Source organism: Exophiala bonariae (assembly GCF_035927105.1).
Source record: "Exophiala bonariae strain CCFEE 5792 chromosome Unknown scaffold_15, whole genome shotgun sequence".
Taxonomy (NCBI): domain Eukaryota; kingdom Fungi; phylum Ascomycota; class Eurotiomycetes; order Chaetothyriales; family Herpotrichiellaceae; genus Exophiala; species Exophiala bonariae.
This window is the reverse complement of record NW_027042490.1, coordinates 582,051-604,575: the sequence shown is the minus strand read 5'-3', so window position 1 is coordinate 604,575 and position 22,525 is coordinate 582,051. Positions and strand designations below refer to the sequence as shown.

The window sequence follows — 22,525 nt, the reverse complement described above, 5'->3', positions numbered from 1 at the left end:
ATGTAGCTTCTCAAATACACTTACTTGAACCTGACCAATTTCGTTCGTGTTTCGTGCTCATCTTCACCATCGATGAAGAGGTTCGGGTAAAGCTTTCTCCTCCTGAAGGTCACCTCGGCCACTGAGTAGTCCTCCGCAACGAAAAACATCCAGCTTTCCGACCAACGAGCCTCTCTCGGAATAAGCTGAGCGAGTTCGATGTCGTACTGTGGCGCTTTCCAATCATCATGAATATAACCTGCAAGATCTTCCTCGAAGACCATCCGCTCACGTGTTATCATTCCAATCAGTTTACTATCCCAGTAGCCCTCTTTTCTAGCAGGAGAAAGGAGACGAAGAATCCTCCGGCGAACATCGGGATGTCGACAGATACATCCAGTAAGAAATAGTGGCTGAATGATCCCAGTCTCGATAGTTATTGCAGGCAAACTCGGAAGTAATTCTTCGCAGAATCCTACAAGCCTTGAGAATTCGGGTGTCAACGTGTCGTAGAACATCTCATTGCCGACATGCAAAGCTGCAATCAAGCAGACATGAAGTGTGAGATGTTGGAGTCTCAACAGGGTTGCCTTGGTTCCTGCTTTGTCCTCGAGTGAGGTTTGTGACGTGGACAAAGTGCGGAAAGAACTCTTGTCAAATGCCTCCTTCCATTTCGCAAGCTCCGCCAGGTAAGAACTTTGCTGATTTCCAAAGCCTAGATCATTGGTCAGGAGTTCGTACTTTGAGGAGCCAAGAGTATTGATGCGATCAAACAAGCCATAGCATCTGCTGGAAAGAAGAAGCATATATCGCCAGGCGTCGTCAAAATTGGCGAATGACATCGGTATCTCGAGGCAGGAAGCATCGTCAAGTGCCGGATCAGCCACAAGTGCGAAGTGTTGTTTCATGCTGCCAAAATTAACCGACTGAAGGTCCATCAATGCAAAAGAATAGTTTATCTCGTCCATGGTTGTGCTTAGTACAGGTGGTAGACTCAGAGGGACATGGACATCATCGGATTTTCGGTTGTTGATATCTTTGATAAGACGTCGGCCATGAACCAGGTGTAGATGCGCCTCACCATATCGGCCTTCTATCATATCAAATGTGAGCAGGACAAGGCAGACAATCAGTACAGTCTCATATTGTTGAGGGCTTTGAACAACTATGAGCCTTTTTAAGTACCGTAGAGCTTGATCGTAATGGGAATATGTACTGGTAGTTAACAGCGAGCGGACACCAACGACGTTAGACTCCCCAGACTGCCTATCACAATAAGCTTTGTGGGCACCAGCAACTGCGAGGGCTGCATGGAGAATCGCTGGCTCACTGTGGCAGGCCGACATGACAGTTCGGCTCCAGAATTGATTGAGATGATGACTTGCCATATCGTGAACTGTGTGCCTCCGACAAAAGTCATATGCCCTGTAGTCCAACGGCGGCAAGTTCACAAATGACTGTAACGTCCGGTAGAATTGGACATTATCAGATGGTCTAATGTTCCACCTAGCCGCATGGGCAGCGAGGGATGTGTCTGGGATATGGTGTTGGTTGGCAAGAAGCTCGATCTTGTATCCTCTACAGACATATTTGGCAGTCGTACATCGAAGACACGCAGGCTTTGTTTCGTCGCACTTGACCTTGCGAGCCTTGCAGGTCTGGCAACCACTTCGTACTGATTTTGTCATTAGCTATTCCATTCTTTCACGTAGATATTTATGCTCAAGGCCACAAACCTTTCCGATAAGTCTTTCGAGAATTCAACATGTTGTTACTACCTAGAACAGCCTGCTGACGACAGTAACCTCTAAATGAAGACTCTTCTCGCAGTGACTTTCTCTGCAGCAAATCAATTTTCACGACAAGGCGTACTTGAGTTGGATTAGCGAAAGTTGTAGCATATTCAAGTATGTGTCAACCCGATTTCCTCGACCTGGAAGGACGAAAAAGTTTGGTGAGCACCAAGGACCCGTCGTTGAAGAACTTGCTTCAAATTGCTCAGCCACGTTTACCGAGATGCCCCTTTGATGCCCAAGCTAAAGGCTGTGGCTGTGGGACGGGGACGCAGGGATCATAAATAAGAGGTTACCCCAGAGTACTCACATCCTGCGACTCGCTGGCTATTAGGCTGATGATGACAACCCACCTAAGCTAGATACCTACTTCGGATGCAAGTCTCGTATTTATTTACTTCGCAGGCAGTACGATCGCCTTGACCGGTTTCCCTTCTGTCTGCCAAGTGCCAAGAAGTGCTGCAAAATGTACCGGTACAATTTGCAGCACTTCTTGGCACTTGGTACCTTTTCGTCATCGCAATTCTGAAAGTCGACGAAGCACCACGGAAATTCTGCATGTGCCTTACCGACCGACATAGGCCCCGATGTTTTGGATCGCCCTTTGTATCAGTCTAAGATAAGTCCCATTTTCTGCCGGATCTCCAGACCTCATCTTTCTTCAATACCAAATCGCGGTCCAGTTGTCATGATCTTCAACCAATCGTTGGTACCTAGGTAGGCTCTGGTGCTCTCAAGGACACTGATTCTGACTCGTTCTGGACGCCGCAATTCATACGGCAAGCCTGTTAATGATTGCTGGTCCGCCAAAACTAGCTGTTGAGGATCGACAGTTGTCACAGGCAGGTTATGCTGGGCCAAACTCTGCCTTCCTGGCCTAGAGTAGCTTGGGGTCCGCACATTTGTGGAAGCAATGTCTAGAGCAGACATGCAGTCTTTCACCTGGCCTTCTTCGGCCACTTCTGTATCACGACAATGACCATCGACTTCTGGATTTCGCGAATGTCCCCCGGGCGTCCCTGATGTCCGACGGTAGATTAATTCACTCCGAGAAGGCCTATCTTCCGACCATTTACAAAACTCTGGGCATCTTTGACATCTCCCGCATACAGGCTTCTCGCCGTCGCAATATTTCCTTGATTCGACACATCGTTCGCACCGATCTCTGTCAACATTGCTCTGCCGAGGTTGTCTCCTTGGGCGAAGAGCAGTTGTACCAACATTGCGTTGTTGAACTGGGAACTGTCAGCCTAAACCGGGTTTTGCAGTCATTGCTCCTCTGCACGAGGTCTTCCGCACCTTCTGACACTGGCTGACCACTGTCGTGGCGATGATTACTTCGGTGGAGAGCGGATCCTGGAGAAACTCCCAAGGTATGTTCGCAACCTGCCTGGGCTGATGGATGCATTGGTGGACCCATGGCACCGAGGTAAAATATCGACGAATATCCACAAGCAACTGAGGGTAATCGCGCGATTGATTGAATCGTTTTACCGGATATTATGATTCACCCGTAGCATTAGTCTTGCGAGACATGTATCAATCCTGTGGCTAACTACTGCCGAATATGGTAAACGTTTATTGGAGCAGATGATTTGGTATTTAGGTAAGCCTTCTATCAAGTGAGAGGAGAGGACCCTTTCACAGAAGCATATCCTAGAGTGAATTTATATGCATATCGCCATTGAGGCATATCGCCATTGAGCGATCAAAAGATTCGACCTCCATGGCAAAATTGCATCTTTGTCGCAGCTTGTCTTCTAGCTTCTCATCATTTTCCGCAGACATCACTGCTATGACCAGGGTGTGAACTGACACAGAGTGGTGGGTCTTTATCCGCCAGCGCCTGGAGAGTCGCAGAAAGATGTCTGCCAGACACTGCAGCAATTCTTTCCTTCCAGAACTCACATAAGAGCGGTGTCTGGTGTCGAACACGAGGCTTTCATCTGTGGCGTCTAATGACAAGTGCGGAGGGGCAGAGACGGTCCTTCGTACTTCAGATCCGTTAGCTTTGATTCACCGCGCGATTCAAGTGGTTGTCCATTTATTTGTCCATTTGGTTGTCCATTTGGTTGTCCATTTTTTGGTCCAATTTTTGGTCCAATTTTTGGTCCAATTTTTGGTCCATTTGGCGGTACGCCCATTGGAGCTCTTATTGGGTCGTCCGACCAATCGGGTTGTTCATTGAGTCGTCCATTGAGTTACTATTTGGGTCGTTTATCTTCTGGTTGTTACTTCGTCGAGTAACAGCGACAACAATGACAGGGACCGGGACCAGGATCTTTATTTCATGCCCACCCTGTCATTTCGTGCTAGGCTATCATACTATGCCTCGAATCGCTACCCATCCACTTGATTTGGCCTACGTCTCGCGCGTTGGCCTCAGAGACTTTCACTGCAAAGCCCCTGAAGTGTGCCCTATCTGGCCTGTTGCCCCGTTGGCTCTTGGTTAGATCTTCTTGGAAACCGACAACCTAGGCGACTACATCCTGCTGTCTAGCAGCCCAATTGTATTGGGTGCCGTTGGAGTGTCTCCGACTCTCATTCCTATGATACAAGGGGTTTGCCCTAGAGCTGATATCTGCGAAATGTCTCCTTCAGGTTCTCGCCCAGACTGCCGTAGCCTTGTTCGCGCGGCTAGGCCCGAGGCCCACCACCAAGACTTACTTAGGCCTATCCCCATTTGCTAGGCTTCCATCTCTCCACGGTTACGAGCCAGCCTGATGCTTAACAGGGGTAACAATCTCTCACCGCCATGACCAGGTATGGAAGAGGCAGATAGATGATTCGAATGGGGATGCTGTAAAGGTAAGTCTTCATGCTCGTGACTGCTCAAGATGGCACGGCGATGGAGATCACTCGGTGCAATAGTAGTCGGCAAAGGCTGAAACTGACTTCTGGGGGTACTACAGCATATGGCGAGATTATGCTTAAAGCCTCACGCCCAGTACATGGGGCAAGGGCTTTAATGTGGGTACCTACTCTTCAGATGGACTTCCCCTCAATTCCCAATCCAGGTCTTATTGTATGATACCCAGTTTGCCTTTCCGTGTGGACCAAGTATCACGTTCAAATAAATTGCGTTGTCTGCGAAATCCATGCTGACCCAGAAAGGCCTCCGTCGCCTTGGATTTTGGTCCGAAGAGGTATTCAGGAACCGATGGGAAAAAATACCGTGGTGTACGGTAATTAGCCTATGTGAGAAGGAATTATGTATGGTATAGGCCCACTTCAACATCCACTGTTCAACTCGAGAAACATGCTTTGAGAGAATTTTCAGTTAGCCCTTTCGTAGGAAGGTCGTTCGCAGAGCCGGCGCCTCCACTGCCGTAGCCTTGCCATCTCCATCGACTTGAACGATGAATTCCTCCAATCCAAATCCTCCATACTTGTACAGATCAATGGAGCCCCAGGCAAGATTGCACTGAGAAGCAATAGCCCTCTTTGGAGATGTCGATTGCGGTTGCTGCAGCGACTGAAAGATCGCACGGAATGAAAGCTGCTTGTCGTCTCGAAGGCTCATATATTGAAGCGTAGCGCCGTCCTGAGCGAGCAAGGCCAATATATCCGTACCATTGTAGACGAGTTCGGTCAGTCTGAGACCCTTGTAGTCGGGGATCATTTCCAATGACAAAGAAGAGTTCAACCCGTCGTTTGAGGTGAATTTGCCGGCGATGTTGGTTGCGGCAGCTTCACGAGCAGCAGCTTCGGCTGCAGGTAACCAGGTCGCGAGGGCGAGTTCCGAAAGCTGCAACACCGCGCTTCCCCCGAGATTTGGCGATGCAGCGAGAATAGTGACGCCAATTTCATGGTCGGGAGACAGGAAGATCCAGGTGCTGTATCCACCAAGCCCGCCGTTCTTGGAAAAAACGTCCACCGTGCGGGTTTTGTTCGATTCGGGTGAGATAGGAACGTCAACGCGGAAGATCTCGAACGGCATTCCCACCACTGAAGTTGAGTCACCGGTCAATGAGGTCGTCTTGAGCCATTGTCGAGTCACGGCTGGAGGCAGAAGCGATGACCGAAGGATTGAACGTCCAATAGCCGATAGATCGCCAAGTGATGACCATTGTCCTCCGGCACTGCAGCCCCAATCAGTATAAGCATAACTTGATTCGCATGACGTTCTCATCTTACGAGGTAAACCCTCCCAGGTCTTCGTCGAAGGTCTGAGCGCCTGGGGGATTGGCTACCATGGCATTAGAGTCGTTGGCCGGTGGACTCCAGAACGTCCTTTTGAGTCCCAGCGGCTTAGCAATGCCAGATTTGAAAGCATCCGAGAGTGATTCGCCGGTGATGTTCTCGAATGCCAAGCCGAGAAGTTGGAATGCTTCATTCGAGTAAATCGGGGTTTGCCACGATGGTGCTGCGGGGTTTTGTGCCTCGATATATCGTAGGAACTCTAGTTCAATAAGTCCGATTGGCATTGAGAGTAAATCAATTACAACTCACCTGCAGGCGTACAAGGCTGTGCCCCTGCTCCCCCACAACTTAAAAGCTCTCCCGAATCAAGTTTAGGGAGTCCCAACTCGACAGCAGCAGCACCAAATTGAGATATGTCAGTACTTGAGGCTACATTGCGTCAGCATGTGCTCATGTTCGCTGCGGTGTAAACCTACAATCTCGTGGTAAGCCACTAATCTGACGCGCCAAAGACTCCAATGTGACCTCGGACCAGTTGATACTCCGAACAGGTCCATCGTCACGCGCATCCTGAAGGTCGGCCACAAATTTTGTCACTGGTTCGGACCAATACTCCATTCCCAATTTGACAAGAATAGTGTACACCGTCAAGAGCTTTCCAATGCTCCCTGTGCGATACAGAGTGTCTGCATCCAGTTTTCCACCCACTAAACCAGCTTTGATTAATGGCGTCGACCCGGTATGGTGGTACTCGCTCAAAAAGTCTCCTGTTTGCGTCGACAATACTCCTAGTGATATAGAGGTGTTTGCCACATCGAAATCTCCCCACGGGGTAGTGCCATTATCGAATACATCCTGAAGGAGGGTCTTGAAAGATGTCCGAGTATCTTGAATTATCGGGGATTTAGTCAGGCTTACTGGCATGGGGTAAATTGGTCCGAGAAGAGAGCAGTCGCTGAGTTCCAAGTCCTGGCAGGCTGCGTAGCCAACCAAGGAGAAGGCTGCATATGAAGCGATACGTATGGCGTGCATTGTAGAGGTATGGTTTCAAGACTGATTGAACAAACCGCGCTCAATTCCAAACGTCAAAGTGGGCGCCCTTTATACATTTGAAAGTACGCAAAGTGCCATGCGGGAATGAATCCGTCGCCAACTTGGTTGAGGCTTAGAGCCCACGGCCTTTGGCAACCTCGCACCATCAAGAAGCTTGGTATCCAAGATGACGCTGTGTATGGGCCTCCAGAATCAGTGGAAAGACTTAGCGTGAGAACTTTCTACCTGTCAACGTGATATTCTCAAAATGGTAGCATCTGGACGAAGAATCGCCCAATAACAAGCCCTCGTTTTCCGAGCGTTAGCTGTAGCTACATCCCGAGGCGGAGCCCCAGCCTAAGATTCAGGGCGCACAGCCCATTTCTGGTTACTTGTTGGAAGCTGGGAGTCCACGTGCCTCGGAATGGAGAAATGGATGATGAAGAGTAATGAGACTTCGATACCACAGTGGTGGTCCAGGGTGGATTTTCTTGTGGAACGGTTCTGATGACTGTGCCATTCACAAAATTGCTTCGCGCTCGAATGCTTCCTATTCTGGAAGCCTACTCGTAATGGTGTTTTAGTTTGTGGGGGTCGTTTACCGAGCCAATCGGGACCCCAAGGTTTCCGAGCGCCAAGAGATGACGGAATGCCGTTTTCGAGTTGGGGATGGAAGAAGTAAGGCACCACACAGTACGGATAGTAAATGAAATTGATGTGGAGTCAACTCAACGCTGGTAACTATGCTTACCTGATGACATGATCATTTATCTGTGGCTCAGCCCTATATCCCTAGATAGACTGCTTCGGATTGACCTGTCTAGCCCTTCTCTCCACCAAACTTGCCACTGAGACTACGTTTCCAGTTCGCCGGCCGTGAAAGGCTTTCAGTCGTATGAGGGGAGCTTGGGGATGCTTCATCAAGGCCATCTTCAGGAATCGTATTTGAGTTAGAGTTAAGAGCAGAAGGTGTTGAGGCACTTCTAAATGGGCCTGATGGTGCATTGGAAGCGAACAATCTCTCACTGACTCGGCGACTAAGGCCGCTTTTCGAGTCTGGATTAAATGCTGGGCCTTCTGCGTTGGCTGAGGGGGGAAGGTTGTAGTCTCGTCGAGGACCATCAACCGGAGCCACTTCGTCTGCAATGGCGTCCTCATATGATGGAGGGGCATCATCAGGATAGTCTGAGGGTTGCTGGGCAGCATAGTTGCCGACTGGAGCAGGGTGGGAATTTATGTCATGCAGTGGTGTACTGGGCTCATAAAGAGGTGTAGTCGGCGCCGATGATTCTGCTGCGCTATGGGTGGCTTTGCTATCTGATGGCCTCGGGATAAGGGGAGGTGGGATTGGTTGGCGTACCGGATTGTTGGCCATCAACTCAAGTAGTTTGGCTGGAGGGGCAATACCCGAATAGATTTGGACAGGTAGTCTGAGAGGTAGAACCATAAGCTCAGGTCGAACACCACCTGCCATACCGTGAGCCAACCCGACTCGTACCTCAACTTCATAATCCCGAGCGAGATTACAGGTTTCGAAGCTGGGACAAACAGTATTTGGGATTGGTAGGTCTTCCCAGAGACGTGAGGGTAGTTTCCACTCCTTGCGAGACTTGTCCACGGGATTTCCGAGAGGCATGTTCATGTTAGCTTGCGATGTGAGTAGCCAGCTACTACTCTCAACCCGCTCAAGATCGTGGGCGCGAATCCGTGTGTATCCAAAAAGCTCAATTTGAAACATGCTAAGAAAGACGCTGGCGGAGCTATCGTTCAATTTTTCGACTAGTATTCGGAGTGGAAGTGGTTCATTGCAAGTGACGATAGCAGGACTGGGCAGTCGTGCGTCTACCTGAAAAGCGGGGGGCTCTTCTTCGGCCGAGTCAGGTGTCGAGGACTTTTTGAAAAGGCCCTTTTTCTGAGCCTGAGCGCCATATCGTTGAAATTGACGTTTTCGGCGGGCAAAAGTCTCTTCGTGCGTATTGGGGCCTCGGGGTGGTTCGATGGGCAGGAATTTAATATCGTTGATCTATTCATTATTAACTTATTGTTTGGTCGTCCGAGAATACTTGGCCATACCGATCGAATATTCTCCTGGAAGAATTTGGGTTTCACAACTGTGGCCTTGATGTAGTATTTGATCTCCGCCTCTCCGGGAAAGCCACTCAGAGATGGAGGTAGAGTCTTCTTGATATGTTTCGTGATAACAGGGGCAAATTGAACATTGACTTGACCGAGTTTGATATCTTTCAAAGCATTTGGGGTATTTGTGCAATCATTATTAAACGGAACCTGAATTTTCCAGTCAGCCTTCGCGCTTCGCAGGAGCCGTGAGAGTATATTACTTTGAACTTGAAGGGATACACGTATTGGCCGGCCAAAAGTGTGTATCCATGTGTGCTAGTGGTCCTTTCTTGGAATTCGGGGGTGGGAAAGACTGTCAGGACTTTGTACAATAACTGTAATCAATAGTTGTGAGTGCAAAGCGCAAGTCATGCAATTCAATTCCTTCTAACCTTGTGTAATTCTAGCTCCACTCTCTTTTTATCCGAGCGTTCATTGCCAGGGAACTTGGGTGCGGTAAGTCGAGTACGACTTTCGCCCTCGAGTTTGACATTGATGGCGGCGATTGCCGAGTCGCTAGGCAGCACAAGATGAATGGAGCCGGTTATGAAGTCGAGGTTGGTGTAGCACCTGTTTTCCGGCTCATCAAGAACGATACGGACCGACATGGACCTCGAATAGATCAGGCATCAGAACAACGACAGAGTTCTTGGATAGAGAGGAGATTTGGAGAGAGGGTTCGTTTGAGTCTATAAGAGGTAATGATGTGTATGTGTTCAATGTTGTCGACAAAACGCAGAACGCCTTGCAAGGCTGAAGCGACTAACCGCCGGGATGGACGGAAACGAGGGCGCAGGGGAGACGTTGAGACTATTTGTCTGGAGATAGCAATGGTGTCAGATCTCAATTGGGTAGTGACATTGGGTTTCTCGAAGGAGGGTGGGTGGACTGGCGGAGTCAGACCAGGGTTAAAAATGGCAGCCTGAGGAGTCAGGATCATTATCATTGAGGAATCAGGATTGTGGGGCTTGGTGGTTGAGATAAAGAATTGGAGACGCGTCAAGTGAGGGGCAGTTCACGGATAATCATTGTTCCTTCTTAATCTCCCACTTTTCCTCGCCAACTCCGATCTACTAGTGCTTTACCCGAGGTCTCCCTCCGAGTTGTGGGAACAATCCTCTCATACTCGACAAAGAGAAATACTTACATGATTTTGAACGGACATGGCTTCGAAATGAGCACGAAACAATAAACACGTTGCAGAACTGGGCCATGATGCGGAGCTCCGCCCTCACAGCACCTCATGCCCACTCTCATTCTCGATACCACCGACCCCCAACGTAAGGACAACCAGACCAAGAAAAAGGTACGGCAGCCCATCAAACACACGAAAACATTCTCGGGTTGTTGGACTTGTCGTGAGAGGCACGTCAAGTGTGACGAAGGTAAGCCGACATGCAATCGATGTCAGAAGGCCGGCGTTGAATGCCAAGGGTATGGCATAAAGTTGGTATGGAGCGATCCAAACACCAAGGAGCGAGAGCAAAATATCAGACGTGCCATTGGGATGCCATCTATCTATGATAGTGGCTCGACTTTCATGAGTATTGATGTGGAAGAAACCTTGGATTCGTTGGATCGAGTCTCGATCGCCGAGGCAGATGATGCCTTTATCGCATTGTCCTTGGGACCATTTTCCGTTTTCAATATTAATCCCCGCGATTCTTGTACGTCAGCGACAGAATGCGACAATTCAATTGACCCCAAATGTGTGGAAAAGCCTGTTTCATTGGATTTCATGACGTTTGAAATTTCAGACGAAAGCACCGAACTCATCGAAGAAGAACTCGAGGATGATATGGAGGAAGTCATCTCCAGCACGCTTGTTGAATCACGAATATCAGCACCACCCCTCAAGACCACTACAGTTTCAAGAGGCTCAAATATGTCCAACATGGTTCGTAACATGGTGAGGAATTCAACTCACAATAGGATACAAATCTCGCGTCACTTGGACCTACTACCTCGACGACAGGATCAGCGAGAGTTGATCCATCACTGGACAAATTTTGTCTGCTGGCATCTATTACCAGTCGACTTGCCATCAAATCCTTTCAGGTCTGTTTTCACTCCCATGGCATTGGAGGGTCTACATACACCGTCTTCGACCTCAAATGGCAGCATTGCACTCTTCCATGCCCTATGCGCGGCATCTGCCTTCAGTCGATCACAGCTATTGCAAAATGACTCGAAGATCCTCACGCTAGCCGCAAAGCACTACCAGCTGGCCATCGTACATCTCCGTCACAGCTTGAGTGATCTGACAACGTCTCAGCTGCTCCTCACTGGCACGAATGATACTACGAACTCCAATGCAGAAGTCTCAGTCCTACAGCGGACTTCCATTCTCGCCACCATCACCATGTTCTCCGCAATGGACATGATCACCGGCCGCTTCAGCGAATGGCGAACCCATCTCCAGGGCGGGGCCAGCTGGCTCGCAACAGTCAACAGCGCGGTCTGGCAACACGATCGATCAAGCAGCATGGTATACCAAGGCTACCTGGCGATCGCAGCATTATCCAACATCAACCTCCCGTCAAACCTCGACGCCGACAACGAAGATCTCTTCCTAGATAGCCCGCACTACATGCTCGACCGATTCTTCGGGCTCACGCGCCCAATTCTGCGACACATCGTCGTCATGAATTCTCTCGTGCGCCAGATCTCCTCCGCCGCCGCAACGGGTGACCAGACCACGGCGTCCGCCGCCGCTGTCGCATTGAAGCTCGACAGGCTAGAAGCCCAGCTCTACGAGCAGACGCCCGACACACTCGATCTGTCGGATCTGACGCCGACGGAAGCGACGTTGGCGCGACACCACGCGTACGTGTTCTACTACGCCAGCCTGGTGTTCTTCGCACGAGCGGTCCGCCGTCTACCGCCCGAGTCGCTGCAGATCCAGTCCCTCGTCGAGTGTGCGGTGGCGCGGCTCGAGGAGATTGAGATGCTTGGCGGAGACGGTGTGGGGTGTACGCTTGTTTGGCCGCCGCTTGTGGTCGCAAGTGAATGCCTCAGTGAGGAGTTGCAGGGCAGGATGCTGGCTTGGTATAGACTTAAGAGGAGACATGGGTTCATGAATCTGGAGATGAGCAAGGATATCGCAAAGGAGTTGTGGCGCAGGAGGAAGGAACTGGCAGAGCAGGGTCTCGCTGGTGTTGTGGACATTCAGTGGCAGGATGTTCTGAAAGATCTGAATATGGATATTGTTCTTGCTTGAATGACTATTGGGTTTAGAGCTCGCATACAAGATGTGGTGTGTGATGTGTGCTGTATATATTCTTGATTGTAATGGATATTTTCAGTTCTTGTAATGAGTCTAAAAGCTCTGCGAGATGTTCTCAAGATACAAAGAAGGCGGTTCTCCCCGTGCTCTCTCGTCGAGATACCGGATCAACACCGCGACGGATTCTGACCACACCCCTTCGAGAAACTGAGGGTCAACCGTTGCTAGCGCATCGCCGAACATGCGATTGTTGACCTCTCTACTGAGTACGCCTTGGACCTCAACTTCAAAAAAGACTAAAAAGTCGTTGACTGTAGATTGATAAGGACTGTCCACATAGGGGCTGAGTGGCAGTGGCGCTCCCGGGAAGAGAATCTTGAAGATGTCATACCAAAGGTCCACGGGGTCGCGACCTGGTGTTCTCCGCTTGATGGCTGTCATCTGACTAGGAGACATCTTCTCTTCGAAAGGCGAGTCCACTCTGTCACAAATCCTTGTCCGAATATGCTCCTGGAGTGGTTCAGCAGTCTCAAATACCACAAAGCAACATGGACAATAATTATTAGGACGTTGATGAGTTCGATGCAGATGTTGCTTCAAGCGATTAATATCTCTGAGCCAGCAAGTGGGGCAATTGTGGTAGTTCCTCTCGGTGGTGTTATCTCTCGAATACCGTTGCCGATCGAATTTGGTATACGGACAGGCTAGGATTTTGCGTTGATCACTCAGCGCCCACGATTTGCGAATTCTCGGCCTCTTAAACATTTTAGCGTCGTCATCTTCGCTTTCATCATCGCCCTCTGGAGGCACACCTCGCTTTCGCCCGACGGAAGGCAGGGATGTCATCCTTGTGCTATTGGAAGACGATGTCGCATTTGTTCCCATGATCAATGATTCGTCTGTAATAGAGCTGACCTGTGAACCCCCATCGCCTCTACCTATCTGTGTTTGAACGCAGTTGTCTGAGGTTCGCCATGGCTGTCTGAAAGCCAGGTAGTTCCCCCCCACAGTGGAAGGTTGGACCTTTGAGACACCTTGCACCAAAGGCAAGGAAGCACAAGGGGCGACTTGTGCGACATACGCGTCCACAATTATTCGGGCTGCTTCACCCATATAATCTCTCCACTCTGGCAAATCGCTGTTGTAGCTATAAGGAGACTTTATCTCACCAAGTACAAACGAGATTTCGGTATCTGAGGCGAACCATGGCGTACTCGGAGTTTCACAGCTTAACTTTGGTGAGTCTAATGGTGTTTTCGGTGTGGTACTTGAGGCTGGCGGTTGCAATTCGTTTGATGGTCTACTCTTTGGCCATTGTGTTTTAGGCAACAAATTAGTTGGCCCAATGACCGTTTCTAGCCAGGATTGAACAGTCGCTGACCTGCGGTAGTGGTGGGGAGCCAGCGTGGCCGCTGCTTCGTACTCCCAGGCTTGTTTTGCACCCGTGGAAGTCGTGGGTATGCCTCCAAGCAAGCGTCCATGCTTCTCTATTGACGGTCTGAAGGGATTATTTAGCTGAAACTCACAAAATCCTTTGCTGATCCCCAAGATTGAGTTAAGGCCATGACTGCTATCCCCGAGGCTAGTCAATGCAGAGAGTGGAGGAACGTCATTCGGAGGATCTACCATAGGGAAGTCATCTTCTCTGGCTGAAGTCTTCAATGATGCATCAAACTGGATCATGGTCGACTTGTCAGAAGGACGTGAAGGATGTACCCACGTATCTGAGGTCGGTGAAAGGCTTTCTGAAGGTGTCGAATAACTTGAACAGTTTGACGAATATGCATCGGAGGAATATAGAGAGGTCTCTTCGCAGGATTTGCCCCGAACAAAGTCACTTCGGCACTCATATGTTAAGGTCATCTCTTTGCAGATTTCATCAATGTCTGAACCCATGCCGAAGAGTTTAAAGGGGTCATAAGCACCGTGGAGCACACTGTAAAAGAAACTTTCTGTATGTTGAGGCAGGTCCTTGGTTCGTGTGAAGTGCCAGTATCTATCGACTGTCAAATTGGCATTCAAATTCACTATGTCGCTGTGATCGATGATCATCACCCATTCCTTTTTCTCCTCATCAGAGGCACCTGTCGACAGTGTCGGGGTATTGGGATGACTTTCTGCTTCTACTGAAGTGACTCTGCTTGATCTTTGAATCACAGGATCATCGACCATGGGCTTTGGCATGCCTGAAATGGGTTGTCTCAGCATCTTTGACTCTGCTGACATGAAAAAAGTTGTCAATTATCCACTGAATTGCGGCTTGCGTACAGGCGAAGTATTGGAAGGCGTGACTGTCAAATTCTGTCAATTTACTGCGGTCAAGTTGGGTTGAACATGAAACTGTTCAATTGCCCAAGTCCGGTGCGTCTTCTCCGTTGTGTCAGCTCTTCTAGACTGCAGAGGTGTGCAGCAGCATTTCGCAGTACGACTTTGCTCTCATAAGAGCGTGGAATCTGGAGATATTGCGTTGATCGACAACTGTATGTGTACCAAATGGTCGAAGATGATGAGGAGACCACATGTTGAATGAACTGGCCTACGAAGCTAGGCCCAGAGGTTATTGCATTCGCTGATAAAATCAGCGCTTTTCCCACTGGATTGACACCGCAAGCCACTCGCACCTGCAACCAGTAGCATGTCGTGGGCGAAAACACAGCTGTGCAAACCGACTGCAGGTGCAGCGCAGAGTGCAGGGACATCTCAACCCCATTGGCTTTAAAAATACTGATGGCTCATCGAATTCTCACTTTGATTCGGCCTGCATATGATATGAAGCCGTCAATCATAGCCCTAACGTCATTGCTTTCATTGGCGGCTAACGAAGGCAATGTGAGTCCAACGAACCCAGTGTCCTGAAATGGTAGCTCGATGATGGTCGACCGGTGTGCTCATCGACTTGCACCTTAGCAATACCAGCAAAGCACGTCGATGTGTTGCCTCAAGTAATCATGCCAATGCTCATCAGAGGCGTGACTTCATATGAGGATCATCACCTGTGCAGATACCTTAGGTACACAAGATACTCGCATGTCGGCAAAATACCAGGAAGAGGAAGGGCAGCTGCGGGAATCCAGTTAAATAGTCGGGATTTGTTTCGTCCGGGCCGTCCCCAGCCTTGAATTCTGGCCAAGGCTACGAGAAACTTGGAATACTCCCCTCCTTCAATGTCGAGTTGGGCGAGCATGCCCAGTATTCATACAACAGACAAATGATATACACATGTACATGAGTCGTGTTTGTCTTCCCCAACTCAAAAGGCAAGCGCGACTGTGGTGACTTCAGACGCAACGCCACAAAATGACATACGTGGCCGTTGACAGCGCTCTTCCCTTAAGCCATTTTCCGTGATTGTTCTCCTTTGCAAGCCCGTACTTCGCGCGCGAAAAATGTATCATCTTGCTCGCTCGCTGTATCTATATGCCACGAGCAAACCAGGTGTGTCACATCTCCATCTGGGGCCGATCGTGTGGAAGACAAGGGCTAATCAAATCACTAGAGTACTCGATCATCCTCCTTGGCCTTGACAATGCGGGAAAGACTACACTTTTGACCCAGATCAAGGCCCTTTTCAACACCGCAGCCGATCCTGCCGCTGGTCCGACTGGCGATGCCGCCCCTTCGGAGACCGCAGGCAATACAGTCCCTACAGTGGGGCAGAATGTGGCCACGCTTGATCTTCCCGACATGTACCTGAAGATATGGGATGTAGGTGGACAGATGAGCTTGAGGAGACTATGGACGAGTTACTACAAGAGTGCGCACGCAGTGGTCTTCGTGGTGGATAGTACAGACATCGGGAATGGAGAGATTGAGGAGGCGCCCAAAACACCTGGGTGGCACGGACGAAAGAAGAGCTACGTCGGGAAATCGGACGACGAGGAGCCTGAGACTCCATGGACACCCATGACACCTCACACGTTGCAATCCGGGTTCTTTCAGGGTAGGTTGGATGAGTGCCGGGCCGTTCTCGAAAGTGTGCTAGAGAATGAAGACACTGCGGGTATACCGATTCTGGTTCTAGCAAACAAACAGGACCGGGAGGATTCATTGGAGGTGGTGAGGATAAAAGAGGGTTTCGTGCGGAAGGTTTTCGAGGGAGAGAAAGGAAACATGATTCGAGACAGTCGAGTGCTACCAGTCAGTGCACTTCAAGGCACAGGCGTGAAAGAGGCGGTTGACTGGGTCAAGAGCCGAGTGGTGTGGAATAAAGAGGGCCGTCCTCCAGTCATGAGGTGATCCTACTGGCCATGGCCATGATGAATTATGATCAAAGGGATATATGAGGAACTATTCAGATACTGTGGGCAAATGTGGGGTTGTTCGAGCTCGTGAACTCGAACACCCATCCTCAATCGTGGGAAAGCCCTGCTCACAACGACATGCCCTGGCTGGTTCAACAAACTAGGTCCTCAAGTGGAAATGGCCGGGGGAACAAGCAGAATTGCAGATTGGAGGCCCGCGGTCGGCATGCACGATGATTTAGTGAACCCATCGCTCTGTCGTCTGGTCAAACCCGATCAGAGCAGGGTCGATATTCATCTGCTTCAACATCACTTGCATGGTAAAGGCCTGGCATGGGTATATTAGTGTGCACCAACTGTTGATTCGAGGATCTTACTTGGTCGACTGCACATTCCTCAGCCATGGAAAGCTGTTCTGTGGTCGATAGACCATTTTGCGTGGATGAAACATCTTCCACAGTACGATATTCATATTGGTTGGCTTCAGCCCAAAGTTGGCCCTCGGTTTGGGCTTTTCGCTGCCATACCTCTATTCCACCCATATCCTCAATCCGAGCTTTGGCATCAATAAACAGCTCATCTGCAGCATCACGTGCAATATGTGTCCATTTTGTGATTAATGCCTCAAGCTGAATATCTTGACCAGAAGTGATGATCTGTAAAGCCTGTTCGGCTGTATCAAGCGCCTGTGTTGTTTGCTTCAGCTTCTGTGTAAGGCCCTTCTCAGTAGTGTTTGTCACTATGGGATTAGAAGCCTTCGTGGGCGATGATTGGAGGACATTAGATGCATTTGTGATGGAGTCTGTTGGAGTATTGCCACTGTTACTCGTAATCACAGAATTGTGATTATCGACGGTATTCTTGGTGGTGCGGAGCGGTGAACGGAATGGTTTGTTCAGCTTGACTTGGACGTGATCCAGGCGTCTCCTCTTTGCAGGATGCATGGCTGATGCTCACCCTGTTGATGATCTCGGCAAAGCCTGAGAGCACCCATCCGGCCATTAAAGAAAAGTGGTTGGTTCTGCAGCGGGCTGGGCAGATTTGACGCAACCAGGGGGAAAGACCTCAGGCATGATGAGTCTGCATTGCCATTAGAGGCTTGACCTGACTGTTTTTAGCTAGTTCCGACGGAGAGCTCCATCAAACCGGCTTGGCGGCCCTGTTTCTGGCAAGTTGCAAGGTCGTTAGCATGTACTAGTTGGTGCTCGCCGTACACAACGCCCCTTCCCAGTTCCCTCTCTCCTCCGTTTCCTCGTCTCTGCCTCTTGTCTGCCTCTGAGACTCTGACTACCTGACCTGACGCCTCGCTGTCTTGCAAACCTGAAGGGCTCTGCACCCGCACACCCTACCCAAAAATTCCATTGTCCCATCCCACTGGCAATCCTCCAAAGCCATCCATCATGATCCGGCCAAAGTCATCCACTTCTAATTACTTGTCACCACCTCCTCCATCACTCCTCCTCCCTACTCACCATGAAACCTTCCTGCCAACTCACCCTCCCACCAAAATCAATACCCTGACGGCCATCACCAGCAATTCGGACTCAGTTCCACCCCTTGCCGACAAATAATTTATAATTTAGCCACCACTCACCCAGACCTAACCCAAAGCTGAGGTACAAAGAGCCTTGACCATCAATGTGAGCCACGCCTACCTTGCAACCAGCAGACTTTTCAACCACTACCTCTGTGGTTCTGTTGTCCACCACACAACATCGTCACCAACATCGCCCTTGACCTCATCGTCAACCCGATCACCATTCCAACTCCTCCTCGCTTCTATCCATTGCCAATAAACCTGCTCTTGCTCTCTACTCTCCTCCTGTGACCACCGCGTCCGTGTAATACTACAACCAGCCATGGCAGTTTCATCCTCAACTACAACAGGATCACCTTCTGCAATGGCAGTCCGAGGAGACAAGAACAAGAAGCAAGGCAAAGTGGTCATACTTAAGATCTCACCAAAACTACTGCAGCGTTTCGAGCCACCCTCTGCCAAGGAAGAAGAACAAGAGTCTACACCGTCATCAGCCTCCTCACCGGCTCGTGTGGTTGACGATGTCCCGGCTTTGAAGGTTCCGGAGATCAATGACAATACATCCGAGTCCAACTCCACGCCTGCACCTTCCAATGGCGATGCAAATTCATCAGACCCCTCCAAAAAACGCAAGGGCCCTGCCCCAGGATACAAGAGGAACCTTGGACAAATGTTGGAGTCTAGTGGAACACCTAAAGCACGTGGTAAACCAGGTCCCAAAAAGAAACCTAGATTGTACGTGATGAACCTCTTCTTTTTACCAATCTGATCTAACAAGCTGACCCTCTAGCAGAGAAGACGGTACCATCGATCACAATGCCACCCGAGCTCCCGCTGGTCCAGTCATTGGCTTCACTGGCCACAAGCTGGGACCCAAGGCCAACCAAGGGGCTATCAATGCTGGTCTCAGAGCACTCGATCGATCGGGCAAACCTTGTCGCAAGTGGAACAAGAAACCATTTCATTTGAAGAGCTTTACCGGTATCGTTTGGGATGTACCATCATGGAGAGGAATTGAAAATCTGAAAGTCAATGGCGAAGAGCTGAATGGTGCTCGCGAGATATCACAACAAAGCAGCAGTGATGTCAAACCTAACGAGAGTGATGCTGCCATGGACAGCACTGCCGGAGACCACCCTGAGACCATGCTGATGTCTACACCAGCAGCAAGCTCCCCAGTTCCAATGCCAGAACAGACCCCGATCGTCGCTGCTCTTGGGTGATCCACTTCCTGGACTGGGACGAGGACTGTTGTTGCTATACTTGAGGGCGCGTTCTTATCACAATTCATCACACTGTATCTGCAATATCATGATCTCGGGCGATTGGTTGGTCGAGAAAGACACGCCAGACGACACCATTACTTCCCAAACACTTTTCGGGGAAGGGGCATTTTTGGAATTATTATTATTCAGCGTGGAGTTATGGAGGGCCAAAAGGCATCACATGGCTGGCTTTATGACGGACTATCTGAGAGATTCGAACGGGTATAGTAAGCCCGAGAAAACCCAGCAATGATTGAGGAGTTTGTTGTGTTTTTCTGGGCATGCCACATGTATTTGGGGAGACTCGATAGGGTTTCGAGGCAGGTTGCTTGTTGCTCAGCAAGCAGCTAAAAGATCTCAATAGGGATCATGTACAATCAGATATAGGATATGCATATTCTTGGGTCATGGAGACTCAATGAGCAATACTATGGCATCATATCGGATACTGTGCTCAGTATGCCTCTTGATGTTGTCGCCATTCTTTAAAGGCCACAGAGACGAGGGTCCATGTCCAGCAGCCAAATTATAGCACGTGATCAATCAATTGTTCTGTCTGCCGGAACCCTACCGCCGCCCAATGACACTAGGCTGTGGGAAGCCACCTGCTTGCCACTTGCACCTGCCTAACTAAATGCACTTCCCCATGTCACCTGCACCACCTGCGGCTTAACTACAAGCACGCCTATCATTCCCGATAGCAGTGACAACACCATCCATTACATCAATAGCACCATATCAGTCCGATAACCCATCACACCTGCCGCAAACCGCTGCGATGAAGAATTGAATCATATAGCTTCCGTGTCCATTTCCCCATAAGTCGAACAACATGACTATTCATACATTCGCTCTGGGGTAAAGAAATCCCTCTCGATTGTCCTACCGATCTCGACCATTGCCCACTTCCATCACTGTTCTGGGTTCGCCCATCTGGCAAGCAACAGAAACGCTCTCATTCCCTGCTATCCAAAGACCCTCTGCATCCGAAAGCAATGACCGACGGTGCAGCATCTGGCAATAGCGGTCGATCAAATCAGTATGGTGGCAACGTACCTCGAAGATTGTCATATGCCTCAGTCGCTTCTGGCGCTCCCACATATCAACCTCAACTGACTCCTACTCGGTCTGGAACATTTGCACACCTAGTCGGAGCAAATCCTAGTACTTCTTCCCTCCCTATTTACCATACTATCGAGCAATACAACAGGAGACCTTCGGTCCAGGATCACGATCCCACTTTACGAACGAACTGGCGTGAACCAGTCCCGTTACCTGCCTATTCTAGAAAGTTCAACAATCTAATGTTCTCGGGTACAGGAACAATGGCGTCAAATCCCTTCTTCATTCCGTCTTATCTTCGTCAGTCTCGCTATGCTGCGAAATTGGAATTGGCCCACAAAGCCAAGGTCAGGAGAGAAAGAGAACAGCCATCCTCGAGTTCTTCAGCTCTGAATCCACTATCCACAAGTGCCGGGAGCACTAATGTTCATCGTATGGCCCCCTCTCATCGAGGCATGACCTACGACATCATTGAAAGCAATCCACCGAAGGAGGATGAAGAGCTTATGCCCTTACCAACCGGGTGGAGTGAACAGGACAAGTATCCTGGGTTGGATGTCATGAATGATGGACAAGACTTGAAGTATAGCGGCTCTGCCAGTAAAGCTGATATAGAGGCGGCTTCTGTGCGGGCCGATTATCCAATGTCTCCGGCATGTGGTATCTACTATTTTGAAGTGGAAATCAAGCAGAAGAGTAGGGACACGGCTATCGCCATCGGCTTCTCTACCGCAGAAGCATCTCTCGAAAGACTTGCAGGATGGGAAACACATTCTTGGGGCTATCATGGTGACGATGGCAAGATGTTCTTTGGAGAACAGTCAGGCAAATCATATGGCCCGACTTTTGGAACCGGTGATATCATTGGCTGTGGTGTCAACTTCAACGCTGGTAACGCTTTTTTCACCAAGAATGGTCAGGACTTGGGTATATGTTTTCGAGAACTTAAAAAGGACTTGAGACCTTTTCCAACCATCGGCATGAAAAAGCACTCAGGGGCACTTCTTACCGCAAACTTTGGTCAGCGTCCCTTCGTTTTTGACATTAACGATAAAATGCACAAAGAAACGACTCGCGTATCGCGCGAGATAACCCGCGCAAGAACAACCACTCTACGACCACCCCGAGAGGAAAGCAGCCTGATCCAGGAGCTGGTCGCCCAATTCCTGGCGCATGATGGATATGTTGAGACTGCCAAAGCATTCGCAGACGAAATTCGTGCGGAGAAGCAATCATTGAACAGTGCCCTACCTACAGTTACACCCACTCGCCCAGATCGGGACGATGCGGATGCAGTTCATCGCCAACGTAAGCATATCTCCCATCCTGTCGTTCACGTCACTAACCAATTAGAAATGCGTCGAGCCATTCTTTCAGGAAATATCGACCAGGCCCTGGAGGTCACCAACTCACACTTCCCAACCGTGCTTGCAGAGAATCCAGATATTCTCTTCCGTTTAAAGTGTCGGAAATGGGTCGAATTGATCAGCAAAACAACAGAACTGAGCAAAAATAGAGACGGTCAACCGGGAGGGAGGACAAATACTCATGGGAAGAATCCTGCTGATGACGACGATTTTGCTCGAGACATGGAACTTGATGACCATAACGCATCTGACAAAACTTCTGCAACAGATAGTGTCGTCCAATACGACCAGTTAATCAACGAAGCGATGCTTTATGGTCAAGAACTACAAAGGGAATATCGCGATGAAGATGGAGAATACGCCAAGACCTTGCAGGATATCTTCAGTCTTGTTGCGTATGATCACCCTAAGGATAGTGTTCATGGTCACTTGTTAGACTCATCTGGCAGGGTGACGGTTGCGGAGGAATTGAATTCCGCAATTTTAGGTATTTTGTGCGCCAGTGTCGTAATCTACCGTGGTGCTAACTCTCACAGTCTCCCTCGGTCGATCACCTTCTGCTGCTTTGGAGAACACCTGGAAGCAGACTGAAGCACTGATCGACGTGCTGAGCCAGGACGGTGGACCAGCCGCCTTCGTCAACCTCCAATCAACCTTTGCGTCATAGTTAGACGAATTACCATTTGAGGTTTTATTTCGACAACACTTTTTCGTCCCCTTATTCGTCTACCCATTCCTCTAGACCTAACCACCGAAAAAATG

At 49.6% G+C, this 22,525-nt stretch overlaps 9 protein-coding genes across 9 annotated transcripts; 4 read left to right on the top strand and 5 right to left on the bottom strand.

The window, feature by feature from the left end:
- Positions 1-20: 20 nt before the first annotated feature.
- On the bottom strand, positions 21-1,367 carry LTR84_003188 (uncharacterized protein; the record flags this gene model as incomplete). The annotated part of the gene is made up of 1 exon (XM_064846783.1): positions 21-1,367. The coding sequence occupies one exon, from the start codon at positions 1,365-1,367 to the stop codon at positions 21-23; it is 1,347 nt and encodes a 448-aa protein (XP_064705763.1).
- A 3,685-nt stretch (positions 1,368-5,052) lies between these two features.
- LTR84_003187 (uncharacterized protein) lies at positions 5,053-6,947 on the bottom strand (the record flags this gene model as incomplete). The annotated part of the gene is made up of 4 exons (XM_064846782.1): positions 5,053-5,854; positions 5,910-6,174; positions 6,225-6,344; positions 6,392-6,947. The coding sequence occupies 4 exons, from the start codon at positions 6,945-6,947 to the stop codon at positions 5,053-5,055; spliced, it is 1,743 nt and encodes a 580-aa protein (XP_064705762.1).
- Positions 6,948-7,767: 820 nt separating this feature from the next.
- Positions 7,768-9,673, bottom strand: LTR84_003186 (uncharacterized protein; the record flags this gene model as incomplete). The annotated part of the gene is made up of 4 exons (XM_064846781.1): positions 7,768-8,970; positions 9,021-9,233; positions 9,287-9,400; positions 9,458-9,673. The coding sequence occupies 4 exons, from the start codon at positions 9,671-9,673 to the stop codon at positions 7,768-7,770; spliced, it is 1,746 nt and encodes a 581-aa protein (XP_064705761.1).
- Positions 9,674-10,308: 635 nt separating this feature from the next.
- On the top strand, positions 10,309-12,285 carry LTR84_003185 (uncharacterized protein; the record flags this gene model as incomplete). The annotated part of the gene is made up of 1 exon (XM_064846780.1): positions 10,309-12,285. One exon carries the CDS (start codon positions 10,309-10,311, stop codon positions 12,283-12,285), a length of 1,977 nt encoding a protein of 658 aa, XP_064705760.1.
- A 99-nt stretch (positions 12,286-12,384) lies between these two features.
- LTR84_003184 (uncharacterized protein) lies at positions 12,385-14,499 on the bottom strand (the record flags this gene model as incomplete). Its single annotated transcript, XM_064846779.1, has 1 exon — positions 12,385-14,499. The coding sequence occupies one exon, from the start codon at positions 14,497-14,499 to the stop codon at positions 12,385-12,387; it is 2,115 nt and encodes a 704-aa protein (XP_064705759.1).
- A 1,178-nt stretch (positions 14,500-15,677) lies between these two features.
- Positions 15,678-16,527, top strand: LTR84_003183 (uncharacterized protein; the record flags this gene model as incomplete). The annotated part of the gene is made up of 2 exons (XM_064846778.1): positions 15,678-15,726; positions 15,788-16,527. 2 exons carry the CDS (start codon positions 15,678-15,680, stop codon positions 16,525-16,527), a joined length of 789 nt encoding a protein of 262 aa, XP_064705758.1.
- Positions 16,528-16,770: 243 nt separating this feature from the next.
- LTR84_003182 (uncharacterized protein) lies at positions 16,771-17,476 on the bottom strand (the record flags this gene model as incomplete). Its single annotated transcript, XM_064846777.1, has 2 exons — positions 16,771-16,860; positions 16,910-17,476. 2 exons carry the CDS (start codon positions 17,474-17,476, stop codon positions 16,771-16,773), a joined length of 657 nt encoding a protein of 218 aa, XP_064705757.1.
- A 915-nt stretch (positions 17,477-18,391) lies between these two features.
- On the top strand, positions 18,392-19,292 carry LTR84_003181 (uncharacterized protein; the record flags this gene model as incomplete). Its single annotated transcript, XM_064846776.1, has 2 exons — positions 18,392-18,804; positions 18,863-19,292. The coding sequence occupies 2 exons, from the start codon at positions 18,392-18,394 to the stop codon at positions 19,290-19,292; spliced, it is 843 nt and encodes a 280-aa protein (XP_064705756.1).
- Positions 19,293-20,329: 1,037 nt separating this feature from the next.
- LTR84_003180 (uncharacterized protein) lies at positions 20,330-22,430 on the top strand (the record flags this gene model as incomplete). Its single annotated transcript, XM_064846775.1, has 3 exons — positions 20,330-21,704; positions 21,750-22,250; positions 22,300-22,430. The coding sequence occupies 3 exons, from the start codon at positions 20,330-20,332 to the stop codon at positions 22,428-22,430; spliced, it is 2,007 nt and encodes a 668-aa protein (XP_064705755.1).
- Positions 22,431-22,525: the final 95 nt, after the last annotated feature.